The 14,730-nt window shown below is 37.3% G+C and overlaps 1 protein-coding gene across 1 annotated transcript; it reads right to left on the bottom strand.

The window, feature by feature from the left end:
• Positions 1-6,941: 6,941 nt before the first annotated feature.
• On the bottom strand, positions 6,942-12,037 carry LOC132554126 (heat shock 70 kDa protein 12A-like). Its single transcript, XM_060218427.1, has 4 exons — positions 11,630-12,037; positions 9,629-9,847; positions 8,450-8,609; positions 6,942-7,960 (listed from the first exon to the last, which is right to left on the bottom strand). The coding sequence occupies exons 1-4, from the start codon at positions 12,035-12,037 to the stop codon at positions 6,942-6,944; spliced, it is 1,806 nt and encodes a 601-aa protein (XP_060074410.1).
• Positions 12,038-14,730: the final 2,693 nt, after the last annotated feature.

Raw genomic sequence — 14,730 nt, 5'->3', positions numbered from 1 at the left:
ATTTTTTATTTACACAAATTTTATCTTTCTACTATTAATGTAATTGTTGTGTAGTTCATAGATATATAAATATGCAAGGATGTATATTTCATAACCAAACTGCTCAAACATGACCCATAATTTCATGAAAAAAATGCAAATTAACTACTATTTTTATACTATGTAAAGGGAGGTAACTCGTATAGGAAAATACCACTTACTCGCAGTAATAGTTGTTCATCGCTTCTTACATGAGAAAAAAAGGTGTATTGAACACCAACAAAGATCAATTGTGCTTAATCAGCAAAATAACGCTGCCACATATCTGTTCAACTGACTCAAACAGATCTTTTAAATCTTTGGAAGAATTTGTGTTACTGTGTGAACTTATTTCAAAGTTGGTCGAAATCATGTGTTATATTCGAGTTACACGAAGTTCAATTCCAGCATTCAGAATTTCAGTCCTTCTAATCACAGACCTATACTTTCGTTATCAGATGAGACTTTTATGAAAACTGCTTTTACGGAAAATCTCGGGGATCTTCGAAAGTTATTTAAAGATAGGCCACACGTTTGTGTGGCGCCATTGTAAAGTAGCCCCTGCCCCCTATTTTTTATGATGATTTTTACAATATAAACTTTGTTATAACTTCACTAATTTTAGACCTAGAGTCATCAAATTAGTCCCAAATATGGCTTCTTCTTTAATCTGATGACAAAACATGTCCACTAGCTAATTTGCATATCTATGAATATTAATGATATTGTTCAAAATGGCCGACTTTTTTCATAACATATGGCATGTTTTTACCCCTTGATTATAAAAATTCAAATTGCCATAATTATTATTAGTTTATTATGAAAGAAGGTTTTGTTGTCAACATTTTAAGCTATGTTTGAACTTTGAGTGTAGGGTCGTTTGGACATGACGCTGTTTCAAATCAATTTCATATCTATGAATATTAATTAAGTTACTAAAAATATTTCTTTTTGTAAAAACGAGTATTTTCACTTATAAAGTATAAATCTTAAATGTGTTCTACAACCAAAGTTCCATTTAGAACAAATGATATTTCGGCAATGAACTCCAATCCATCAAGTATGATTTATATGGCTGTCAAAGTAATGCACTGAAGATGTGATTTTTTTTTCAGTCATGGTCATCGTCACTTTCCTCATCAAATATTTCATCGACAAGACTGTTCATTTCCACTTCATCTTCGTCCTCATTTTCGCTGTCAAACTCAATAGACGCACATATGACGTCAACCAAGTTTTGTGGCATAATTGCACCACTTGTCCATACATACTCAATCCCCTCTACATCAAATCTCCGGCCACTTCTTTAAATGTCAGGGAGTTTCTTCTTGCAAAACGTGTCATAACGTATGTTGTTGATGTCATTGTATTTGGGCTTTCCGTACATCGCACAAACTGGTTTTCCAATTTCTTCCAATAATTCACTGTTGCATTCATGTTCTTGGCCAAGCTTTGAAAGCGTAGATATATAGTCAGGGTTCTTTTCAACAAGTTTGAGAGAGATATCTTTCCTCTGCGAACAAAGGCACTCGTAGTATCACAGGCGGTAAGACAGTGGAAGACTGGCAAGACTGAGTAGTCTCCGCTTGTTTCCATAACCAGTACCGAAGAACGTGTGTTTGCAAAAGTAGAACCAAGACATCTGTGTCATGAGACCTTACCAATATTTTGGTATTATCCGACTCTGTCTCTCACATGAATGCAGTGAAGTATAACGTGAGTGTCTGCCTCTTCCTGTGTAGAGGAAAGGACGTGGTCGGAAACAGCTCAGTTCCCCATGAAACTCTTCCAGTCCTTTGGTGTTTTTGTCTTCGGTCCAGAAAGCAAAAATGTGGGCGTGGAACATCTCCGTTTACGTTCGAATGATTTGATTGACATCTTTGTATGTGTCAGTCACAAAATCGTCCAGATTTGGGAAGAAATTTTAAAAATTATCTAGAATAGATACCAGACTTTGTAGTATTGCATTTCCATCAAAAATATGAAGAACGCCGTCACTTGGACGGAACAATGTTGGTTCAAATGATGTTTCAATGTAGTGCAAAAGCTTTGCTTTATCTGTTTTGACAGGCATACTATCAGCTATGGCTTATGTAATATGGTCATATTTTGTATATTGGTAGTGATTCCTGTAGTATCTATAGCTTGTATTGTAGTATATAAACACTTATCGGATATTTAGACCCGGTCATCGTGTTAAGTTATCAAAAGATGTGTGAGACATTTTTGGTTGTTGTGTTTGCCGTGAATAAAGCGTAGCCAAGCTCTGCGACTTTCTTCCCCACTTATTTGCTACCAAGTAGACCATACTGGCACAACACGGCAGTATTCAAAAAGAGGCAACCTACCGTTTTCGGAACATTTGGAATATTACAAAATTGTCTACAGGAAAACAGACTTTTCAGGCGACTGGTCAAGGAAGCCATCAAGATTCATTTTAAAGATATGTTGTTTCAAGAACCTTATCATGCTATTTTTACCATAGTGTACATAAGATTATTGTACAGCTGAAAATAGTTGGAAGATTCCTACAGACTTGCGCGCTTTACACATTTGTCGGATGAAGGTGACCGTGTAATCATCGAAACATCACACTCTAATCATTTATGGGTTGTGTTGATGAACTGCTATACCGTAAGCCAACATGCATTGCTCAAAATATATGTACTGGTTATGTACATGTATGTAATATTTATCATCTCAAGCACATCGTTAGTATCACGTTTTACCTGCGCACGTAACGTGTATACATATTGGCGAGCGCGTCCCTTTGTGTAGTGTATATGTATGTACTTGGGTACGTGACTAGTGTTCACTGACCGACTGGACACAAGACATTTGACGGACTTTGACGAAGGTGTTTGATTGGTTGAAAGTTTCTCCAGGGTATTCGTCTTTTGTCTTTTACTATATCGTGATACAATTGAATCCTGGCTTGCGGGTTAGACGGGCGTTCAATGTCAGGTTCCTCGGGTTTGTCTTTATGGTAAGTTTTCTCTAACTTTATTTCTTTCTAGTTAAAGTATTTCTTCTCGTATATTTTCCCTGCGATTATGAGTGTTTGCATGAACAATATAGTGTTTAATGGTATGTTTTAACGGTAACTGAACCTTCAGGGTAATATTTAGAATCAATAATGTGTATGTATTATAATATTCGTAAAGTTCTGGCTTGAAATATTCTGTAAATTGAATAAGAAGTTATTTCTTATGTGTAGTTCTACTATAACTGACGATGAGGTGATATTGTGGAGTGTTGCAAACTTATACATGACTTGTACATTAGCGCAAGATACATGTTGTAAGTGTGATTTTACTTTATTACTATTGGAATGGTCATGTTATAAAGTATTTATTCGTTCTAATATTATATTATATCTTATATTCTTAATGTAGAAGTAGTAATATTGTTTCACTCGGTGAAATGTAATGTGTTAATTAAAGAAGAGTATGAATTGTTGAATATGTAACGAGAGATTTGTGAAGTTGTGAGAGTATTGGATTATGTTTTATTGTATATTCCAGAATGTCTATTTTACATCGATTAAACATTGAACGAACCCAGCGGTTTTGGTTCTCTTTTATTTCACAACACCATCCGCTACACTTATGACCACGGAACAGGGTTCAAGGGGTATGACAACGTGAACTCAAGATCAATGTCATTTTGCACAGACAGCAGGACCAGTTGGTCAAAGATATTTCGCTCTGCTTTTATCCGTGTGATTTTGTTTTGGGAGCTCTTGAGCGTTTTCTTCACTTTGTTCCGTTAGATAGGACTGTGGAAGGGGTAGTTTGATTCGTTATTCTGTCCTGTATAAATTCTTCCCTATTGGCCTGGCCAATATAACTGGCATTTAGACCGCCTTTCGATGATGTGTGTTTATGTACATGTATATTTGCAAATATGCTCAAATGCGCTTTGGTGAGCCGTGGGCGCTTTAGTGAGCTTCTATGGATTGGATTGTTCTGAATTCTTTGTGAGAGACATGTCTTGTATTGTTACTTCTAGTGTATTTCCATCTACAAACATTGTGGTACCAAGCTTCTCTTGCCACCAAATCTTGGTCTAGGACTTAACCACACAAATTATCATCGCATTTGTTAGTGACTTCTAATTTAACCGACTCTTCTGCACATTCTGTCACACACTTTGTCGGTCTTTGTTTTTTATTTTCACCTTTTACTTTAATCGTTTCCTTATCTCAAAATATACGCTGGTCAGCTGGAAACAGCACATTACTACTGCAAGAAGAGGAGGGTCGTGGGCGCTTTGATAAACTTGCCGCACATTTAATTTCCTTTTCTGAAGTTTATTTATATTTGTATGTCGTTGGTAGCGTTTTCTGTGGGTCGCATGACTGACGAGGTCAAGGGTATCTGGAAGGATTAGTGACAAGTTTTCCAGCCTGTCTTTAGAGGATGCAGACATTAATCTTTCCCTAGCAACTTCTTTTATCTTGTTAAATCCATAAGTCCCCCGACTTCTTCATCACATCTTTAATCTTCAAAATGTTCTAAGCACTGCCTTTGACTAGTGCCTATTGACGATTTCCTTGCAGATTTCTTTTTTTCGCAGTTAAGTTTTACAGGTCGCTCCATTTTGATTCTGATTTATAAAAATGACAGAAACAATAGAAAAAGGAAATGTTAAGACGCAAAAATCAAACTTTCTTTCTTGCATTTGACCAAAATTTTATTCGTTGTACAATTTCAGTTTGATTTAATTTAATTTTGGTTTCGTTTTCTGTGCGGTGTGCGCCAAGGTTGACCATTTATTCCTATTTTATTGTTAGAACTTAAGTATTTTATTTCAAGTTACTGATAAACATATTGTGATGGTATCAGTGATTTGGTTTAAGGACTTAACGTCCTTTAAACAGTTTAGGTTACCATTAAAGAATTTTCACTCGATTTCATTTGAAAAGAATGCATGTGTTGCTTGTCGGTGCATATTGGTTTATTAGTGTAAGCATTCTTACTGTATTGCGGACCTCATGCCAACTTATGATGCAAATGAGTTCATTTACATATTTTAGCATTTAATTAAACCAGACATCATATCATTCAAATGATACGACTCTAATTTTGAAATCAATCAAGATATCACAATATCTTATGTCTTTATGTTCTGTTGCACGTTTGCAAAATTTTAGGGATAGGTTGATTTAAAATGACGTCACACCTGAACGGCCCAACACTCAAAGTTCAAACATAGCTTAACATATCCACGATGAAGTTTACTTTAATACAACACGAAGAAAAACCATGCCAGAAGGGAAATTTACACTCTAGAGGTAAAATATTAATTAAGTTACTCAAAAAGTCGACCATTTTGAACAAAATAATTAATATTCATAAATATGCAGATTAGCTGGTGGACATACTTTTGGCATCAAATTAAAGAAAAACTCATAAGCTTTCATTGGAGACCATTTTATGGTTCTAGCATTAATATTACGCAATCATATTACAAAATGGCTGCCATATCACGCCTATTAACGATGGCAGAAGTTCAGAAACCTTCATGAAAATAAAAAGAATTGATAGTTTGATATTTTTAATATATTATGGTCAACACAGAAAGCAAACAAACATTGGTGTTTTGGCCTATGTGTAGGGATCGACCCGCCATGGCGGTTTGTGCAAGGAAAAATATTGTAATCAAAAATGTATAATTTGTTTTAAAATAACATACTGTATGTTAACTCAGGTTAACTTACATAGTTTGTAAGTTGATATTTTAACAGATGGTTAAGACAACAGACACGTAAAATCAAAATTTTATTGGTGTATATATATATATATTTGTTAATTTCATTGCGTCATATAACCATGCGTGCCTACATTCCTCCTGCAAACATTATATATATATGCACACATTTCTTTCCCCCCTATATTTGCATATAACCGAATTCGTCATTATGACGTCATGCTCGACACAGAGAACAGAAGTGTCATTATAGCCGATATAAAACAAAAACAGAATTACTGAATGGTGATCCGACTCTCTGGAGCGTTTAAGTCTTTATTTATCAGTTTCCTATCACAAATTCTCAGATCCCTATGGCACAGGGTTTTCGCAATTTCTACGTAATTGTCTTTCCCATCATGTCCTAAAGCAAAACAAAACAATGTACATACATATACTTGTATATAATATATATATATATATAAGAAAAATAACATAAAATACCCATGTTAGAAATTATCACAGCGACATGTGTTGGACGGATTCAAGTAGACATTGGGTAGCCTGTGTAAAATATGTAAAAAAAATATTATCATGTAAAAAGGCGTGTCTGAAAATAAAAATACATTGATAAAATAAAATAAAAAGACGTGGAAAAAATACGTGGAAAATTATTTCAGTTCGGAGGGGTTTTACAGTATCTATTTTCGTTCGTGATATATATGGCATTTTGTTATTTGCCTAATAATGTTGACCCCGTACTTGTACCTAAGATACACAGTATAAGATACTACCTGACATCGTTTTGGTAACATACTGAATCAGCATTGTTCCATGAATAAATGTTAACTTACGTTGGCCTGCTATATACGGATTAGGATAACTCGCGTTATAACCCTGTCGATCATGTAAATATCACTTTGAGAAAATAGCTTTCAAACGCTAGACAAAGAAAATAAATTTCGAAACCAGATACGAGGAATACATTTGAAACACTAGACATAGACAATACATTTCAAAAGTGTTTAAAAAAAAACTAGCAAGTGTATACATGTTAACTATGTGAAACATTTTTTAAAAATCCAGGTAGCTTGTTCAAAATCAGCGCCATCACGTCTTGTTGACATCGTTCGAATCCATATAGAATTAGATATATGACATTATATACGCATAATACTATCAGATATGCGATAGTTTTTTTTTCTTTTGATTTTTTCTTTCTTTATTTTCCATCATTTTAGAAAGTCATGGCTTGAGTTGTAGTCTTGTCCAGTGACATCGTTTTTCACTGTAACCTTAAACTCGGTCTGTCCAAAGAACATGTGAACAGAATAATGGACTTCCGGTGGCCATCCTTCCGCCGGTGGCTCCATCTTGATGCGACCGAGCTCCACACAGGATGCTTCAGTCGTGTACTTTGGCAGCGCAGTCTTTGAGGCGTACACCGGCACCACCATTTCAAGGTAACGTCTGTCTTTCTCTCGGTGTGTGGACGAATACGTGCGCGTGCGTATTTCGGAAATACCTATGGTTTCCCCTTCCGATGCGAGAACACTGAACACGTTGACACATGATGGAGCACCGTCAATTATCTCCCTGTAATTTGGTGGATGATATCCTTCTCGGAAATTCTCAAAAACATCGATTCCATAAGTGTGTCGACAAACTCTTGAACAAACGACCGTAGGTTCGAACCCGAACAGCACAGCACCATACATTACGGCTACTTCTGCTTGGAGTGGTACAACCACTCGTTTGTCGGGGAAGGCGTCCATAATGACCCGATTAAGATATCCGGATGTGGCAAATCCACCAACCAATAATATCAGATCAACATTTTCCGTTTCTGACAGAATCATCCGGATGTGGGCAACGATATCCTCGGAAGAGGGTCGAAAGAAACTTTTGAATTCATCATTCTCTATGCTTAGTTTGTTGAATGATTGTATGTCGTTTACGGGTAAGTTGCTCTCCGCAATAAGACGTTGTGGAATTTCCAATTTAATATTATAGTTAGTATCATACTTCAGTTTCCTTTTCTGCGTTTCAAAATCCATTGACAACTTCATCCACTCGCTCGCTCGTTCGATTCTGAATTTTTCAATAAATTCTTTCCCAAATTTTTGGACAACGAAGTCGTAAAAAGTATCATCGACCGAAGTGCCTCCCCATGGTCCGCCAGACGCTTGTCGAACTTCCACCAAATTTCTGTCATCACCTACCTTGTGTACCGTCATGTCCACTGTACCTCCTAGGTAAGAATTCACATTATAGTTGGCTCGGTTTAAGAGGATCATACAATGAGTTTCCATTCATTTGAGATATATAAAACCAGCCTTAGATATTTTTTTATTTCCCGAAGCCTGCTTCAAGTTAAAATGAAATTTTCGTAAAGAGTTCTATATGTCTCATATGAAATGGAAACGAGTGTAAGATTCTGTTTATCACATAACTTAGATATTTTTTATTAGTTGTGAAAAAAACATTTTAGCATACGGATACAAAATCTTATTTGCCTATATTCTTACTCTATATATCTTCCTTTTAAAAGAAATTTTAACCATGGGATCCGATGGGTCTCACAAATCAGAAACCGTTCATACATGAGACAAAGAGTTCTGTGGCCATTCACCAAAAACGGTTTTCTTTCGAAGATATACATGTAAAGTTTCTAAGAAAAGAAACTGTTATCTATTACAACCAAGAACCGTAGATACTCGAAAATGCAAAATAAACATACCCCCTATGTCTACTATCATATACGATCCCCCCGGCTGGAAGGCGTCCATCACCACACAGTCTTTGGAGTCGATTAAGGTGCCTTCTGGGAGGGAGCGACAGTACATCGCGGCTGCTTCCGGCTCAAGGGCAATCTGCAGATCTGCCGCGGGAATCCCAGCCTGATAAAGAAACACACTATTACAGCACAATCATTATAATTGAGATTTATTTAACATATATCACTTTCAACGTTGTACACGGGAACTGTAATAAGGTATCTTATTTCGCAGAAGATTTTGTATCAATATAATTCAATTCACCATGTTTCTTAGCAAGAAGGCGATAAGAAATATCGTTGCGAGGCAACATAATATATTTGTAATGTAAATATTTTTTTTCAAATGTTCCAAATTAAAACCTTGTCATTGACAACTATTCGGTTTTACTATGATATGCTCTTCCTCATTTATATAAAACTATCTCTTTTTTCAATTCCTAGTACACCCCCTCCCCTTGCGCTATCCCTCCCTTCTTTGTTCTTTTGTTTGTTATAATAGCAGATGTATGTAACAGCGCTGTCCTGCCGCCAATTAAAAATACTATGGATATACCTGTTTTCGAATCATTAATGTATTTGTTTTGAAAATATTGAACAAATAAAATAAGTTTCAACTGACATCGTTCTTGGTGTTCAATTAATTTTCATTTAATTTAAATTTCTATTGAAAGGTGCTATTCACTTATCCTTTTTTGTACAATACTTGAAATTGCAGTTGGTAAACATTTCTGGTAGACATTGACTTCCCGAGGTTTTTCGTATCCTGCATACCATGACTTAATTCATTTGAATAATGGCTTGGTTCGGAATAGATGCATATTGACTTGTCAGAAACATGAAAACACAAATTTACGAAATTGATTAAATCTTGTAACTCCCCCTACCAAAATTAGGATTTTGACATTTCTATCGATCAATTTCTATTTTCCCCAGTTGTTATCTTGGTTTCACAATTAAGGTCCCTTGGCATACTGACGAGTCATATAGGACGAAGCAATTGCTTATCAAATGTAGTGTAAGTCTGTATTTGGTGCTAATGCATCTAAATTTATTCTATTGTGTGTATTGCGTACCTTTTAAGGTATAACGCGAGAGCAAACAGTATAGGTAGTACCAGTCTACTAATATAACATTGCTTACGTCAAATGCTGCTTCGCGCATGAACTGTTTGGCGGGCTCCGTCCAAATGGCGGGAATTGTGAGAACCCAAGAGATGGCGTCCTGGCAGTTCATAGGATTTCGAGTTTCGATCGTTGTCAGCACATGATTACGCAGATATCTGATGCTTTCAGTGAACACTGTTTTGGCGGGAAACAGACCTCCAGCCTCATCTGTGATTTCCATTTGGCGATTCAGGGTCTAGGTGCACATGTAATGGATGATTTATCACAAAACGGTTTACCAACCATATGACCAATAGAAATGTATGAATATTGAAACAGCGTGATACAACATTCGTAAGTGAAATTTTGTCTGTTAATGCATATACTTATTTGTTTAAAAAAACTAAGGTTTTCTACGGTGGCTGATTCGGGACATCGAACCACGCAATTAAACAACAATTTCTTCATTTACATAGTTGATACTTTATATAATAAATTGCTGATTTTTTTATCTTTAGGCTCTATTAACTTTGTCCAAAAGCTTAGCATTCTGGTTTTAATTCCAATATCGAGCGGAAATCTACCGAGCTCTCCATATACCATAATATCAGGAGTGGAGGATTTAAGTTGAAGAAGCAGACTTCACAACTCTAAATGGACTCTTTCGATGACCGTATTATCAGAAAACCCCAATACTTCACAACCATATAGCAATACTACTTATCAAATAAGTCCAGTTGACACTGTATTGTCAGATTGCGTAATCTACCTTTTTGAAACCTTATACATTGCATTAGTTCCTTTAAGTGTTTTGTTTTTTTTAACTCTAATAAACTTTCCAGGCTTAAAAATAAAATGCCCAAATACTAAAATTCCTCAAATATATCTAATGTCTTACCATAAAAATTAACGTTAAATCATTTAAAATGACTTGGTATCTTCTGTCGACCAAATATCACTACATTCGATTCTGATACATTAACCTCCAAATCCCATTTATTGTAATAAATTCTGAAGTTGTTTAACAAATTGTAGAGATCATCCCAGAATAGGGTACACGTACAAGCTTAGGATTTTTTGAATTATCAGTATTTGCCACAACCCACTCCGATTCCAGGTCTACCATACATAGGGAACAATGAGTCGTGTGTTCCCAAGCGTAGCGGTCAGCGATTAACTGAGGTGATGTGGCTAGGTGGTCCATCTTACCTGCTACTTCTAACCTACCTAAATCTCTGAAATCGGGAGATCACCCCAATTTTGATCCATACGAGGTGGGGCTGGGGAGTGAGAATTGGGAAACTCCCAACTGAATCAGGAAAGTTGGCAGATATGTATTATCGTTGACAACCTTTCAATGTCAATTTTTCATATCATTCACTACTACGACAATTACTTTTACATTACAATACACAAGTATCACATATCGATATTACAAAAAATGAAGAAAAAAAATCCTTAGTTAAAGACAACACACACACACACACACACACACACACACACACACACACACACACACACACACCACCACCACCACCACCACCACACCACACACAAACACACCACCACACACACACACACACACTCACACACACACACACACACACACAAACACAACCACCACCACCACCACCACACCACACACAAACACTCCACCACACACACACACCCTCACACACACACACCACACACACACACACACACACACACACACACACACACCACACACACACACACACACACACACTCACACACACACACACACACACACACCACCACCACACACACACACACACACACACACACTCACACACACACACACACACACACACAGCAGACATGCAGGAGAGAGAGCAATGGAGGTAGCAGATCTATTTTGGTCTCTTCCGTGTCCAACTAGTAGAAGACAGGACTCCCTCCTTCAGTCACGTCTATCTAAATTTTATATTTATAATACATTTTCCTATCTTTAGCGGATCGACTATTTTTGTTATATCTATCTGTGTCCAAATATTCAATATCTAACAATTTGCGTTACCATTTTGTCGTGTAGCTTCATTTTGAACCTCCTGAAGCAGTGCCAGTCTTGATGTTGTTTCGCCTGTATGAGGTCTGCGTATTTCTCCTCTGCTTCGTATCCGAATGAGTGGAAGGTCATCTTTGGGTCAAAGAGGGCAGTGGTGGGGGCTTTAGCCGACAGAAGTGACCCCGTATTTGGAGACCATCTATTACTGAATATCTCTCGTGCTCCAGCTGACTTCTCATACTCACTCCAGAACGTAAAGGCATACCCAGAATACGTGGTGCCAAAGTCTATCGCTGCCACAATAGCCTTGTCTCTCCTGGAGTCGCACTGGTTACTAATCTTGTGTTCATCCTCTACCCCCGGGTTTGCCTCATAAGTGGGCTCGTGTGTTTTTGTCTTCTTCGATCTCACACCCGCCATATTTTCTTATATGTCATGCCTTCTCTGTGTTTGCTTATATCGAGACGCACTTCAGACCCGGAAGATAATTATAGAATACCAGTTATTTATCAGGTCAAGTTACGCGAAACGATATACGTACATTGTAGTCAATACATGAGCTATATATAGATTAGTTTTGTCTTACTGCAATACCTGTATTTATGAAGTCGCAAAGCGTAAAAATGAGTTGTGTATTAAAATTTACACATGTACAGTCTCATTATAAGGTATCCAGGTTATATCGTACATTAACCCGATAGACATTTTAACCACCTGATATTCAGTGCGTAATACTAAATATGTATAATACAGCTATTCGGGTGATACACTTTAACATGTGTTTTTTTTTTTTTAAAATATCATATCTGTAATAAAGGAACAACATCGTATCTGTTGAAATTGTTGGTAATGTTGATATATTCAAATGCTCTATCATAATTTACAAATGATGGCCTTATAAAACACCCTGTCACCATATATTTTAAAGGGCTATGACCGGGCATTACCGTTATGCTTGGCTTTAGAAAGGCGAACACTATGCAATGCTCCAACCTTTCACGGTGCTAAATCAAGTATTTCCCAATGCTGCACGTCATCAACTATTTCAAATTCTAAAACGTTGAGCCCAAAGCACCGCTCCATTATTAATTCTCAATGGTAGGCCCAATATACCGGCCCATCATTAATTATCAATGCTAGGCCCAATGTACCGGTCCATCATTAATTCTCAATGGTGGGCCCAATGTACCGGCCCATTATTAATTCCAAATGGTAGTCCCAATGTACCGGCCCATCATTAATTCTCAATGGTGGGCCCAATGTACCGGTCCATCATTAATTCTCAATGGTAGGCCCAATGTACCGGGCAATCATTAATTATCAATGCTAGGCCCAATGTACCGGGCAATCATTAATTCTCAATGGTGGGCCCAATGTACCGGGCAATCATTAATTCTCAATGGTGGGCCCAATATACCGGCCTATTATTAATTCTCAATGTTGTGCCCAATGCACCGCTCCATCATTAATTCTCAATGCTGGGCCCAATGAACCGGCCCATCATTAATTCTCAATGGTGGGCCCAATGAACCGGCCCATCATTAATTCTCAATGGTGGGCCCAATGCACCGCTCCATCATTAATTCTCAATGATGGGCCCAATGAACCGGCACATCATTAATTCTCAATGGTAGGCCCAATGTACCGCTCCATCATTAACTCTCAATGGTGGGCCCGATGTACCGGCACATCATTAATTCTCAATGGTGGGCCCAATATACCGGCCCATCATTAATTCTCAATGGTGGGCCCAATGAACCGGCCCATCATTAATTCTCAATGGTGGCCCAATGTACCGGTCCATCATTAATTCTAAGTGTTGTGCCCAATGTACCGGCACATCATTAATTCTCAATGGTGGGCCCAATGTACCGGCACATCATTAATTCCCATTGGTAGGCCTAATGCAATGACCCATCTTTAATTCTCAGCTGGATTCTCATATGCATTGGACAGAAATCCCAACACGCCAACCCGTCATAAATTGCTCTTAAGGAGCCCAATTGCACCGACCCATCATTCATTCCCATCGGTCTCCACACCTTATTTGGTAAGATTTCGCAGAATTTTCGATAGCTATGAATCGTAACGGACCAACATATTGAATATAGAATCCTTCGAAATTGATATCGACAGGAAAGAAAGAAACCCAATGACAAAAACAAGTATCACGAGGAGGAAAATCGCACTCATCATACAAATATACAGCTCATTTGGCCATTGGTGAAAAATCAGAGGAAGTTAGTGATCGTAACCACTAAAGTTAGTGATCGTAACCGCTGAAGTTAGTAATCGTAACCGCTGGGGTTAGTTATCGTAACCGCTGAAGTTAGTGATCGTAACCGCTGAAGTTAGTAATCGTAACCGCTTAAGTTAGTGATCGTAACCGCTAAAGTCAGTGATCGTAACCACTAAAGTTAGTGATCGTAACCGCTGAAGTTAGTAATCGTAACCGCTAAAGTCAGTGATCGTAACCGCTGAAGTCAGTGATCGTAACCACTAAAGTTAGTGATCGTAACCGCTGAAGTTAGTGATCGTAACCGCTGAAGTTAGTAATCGTAACCGCTGAAGTTAGTGATCGTAACCGCTGAAGTTAGTAATCGTAACCGCTGAAGTCAGTGATCGTAACCGCTGAAGTCAGTGATCGTAACCGCTGAAGTTAGTAATCGTAACCGCTGAAAAAGTTATCGTAACCGCTAGAGTTAGTGATCGTAACCGCTGAAATTTCGAGGATGGTTGTAAATAATACTGTCCACAATGCACAAGGATCATGTTACATATTTACATTACCGGCTGCGCCTGGGCTTTTGTTTCTATTAATGGATAAAAACCTATGTTATAAACATATATATTAATTAAAAATAAAACAACGATTTCGGAATTATAAAAAAATATAAACGTAACAGAATTATAATAACCATTGGGAATCACCAAAATGGCTTCGTAGTTAAGGAACCCGTAGACATATTGAGACTTGTCATTATGTATGTATTTAACAATTTACAAATGGAAAAAGGCTGGACGGTTTTTCTATCTTTAATGTTCATAACTCGGATAATTTTAGATATTTTTGCATCATTCTCTTTATGATTATATTAATTAATGTTAACATC

Source organism: Ylistrum balloti, unplaced genomic scaffold (assembly GCF_031769215.1).
Source record: "Ylistrum balloti isolate Yb309-2 unplaced genomic scaffold, AGI_CSIRO_Ybal_v1 Utg370382, whole genome shotgun sequence".
NCBI classification, from domain to species: Eukaryota; Metazoa; Mollusca; class Bivalvia; order Pectinida; family Pectinidae; genus Ylistrum; species Ylistrum balloti.
The sequence above is the reverse complement of the archived record's forward strand: the minus strand, read 5'-3'. Positions and strand labels throughout refer to the sequence as shown.

What these genes read in the sequence shown, in the direction of transcription:
- LOC132554126 (XM_060218427.1), bottom strand. Translation starts at nt 12,037, where the DNA reads ATGGCGGGTGTGAGATCGAAGAAGACAAAAACACACGAGCCCACTTAT. An exon ending in TGAAGCTACACGACAAAATG is followed by an intron (nt 9,848 to 11,629) that starts GTAACGCAAATT and finishes ATGTGCACCTAG; the next exon opens with ACCCTGAATCGCCAAATGGA. An exon ending in TATGATAGTAGACATAGGGG is followed by an intron (nt 7,961 to 8,449) that starts GTATGTTTATTT and finishes ATTCTTACCTAG; the next exon opens with GAGGTACAGTGGACATGACG.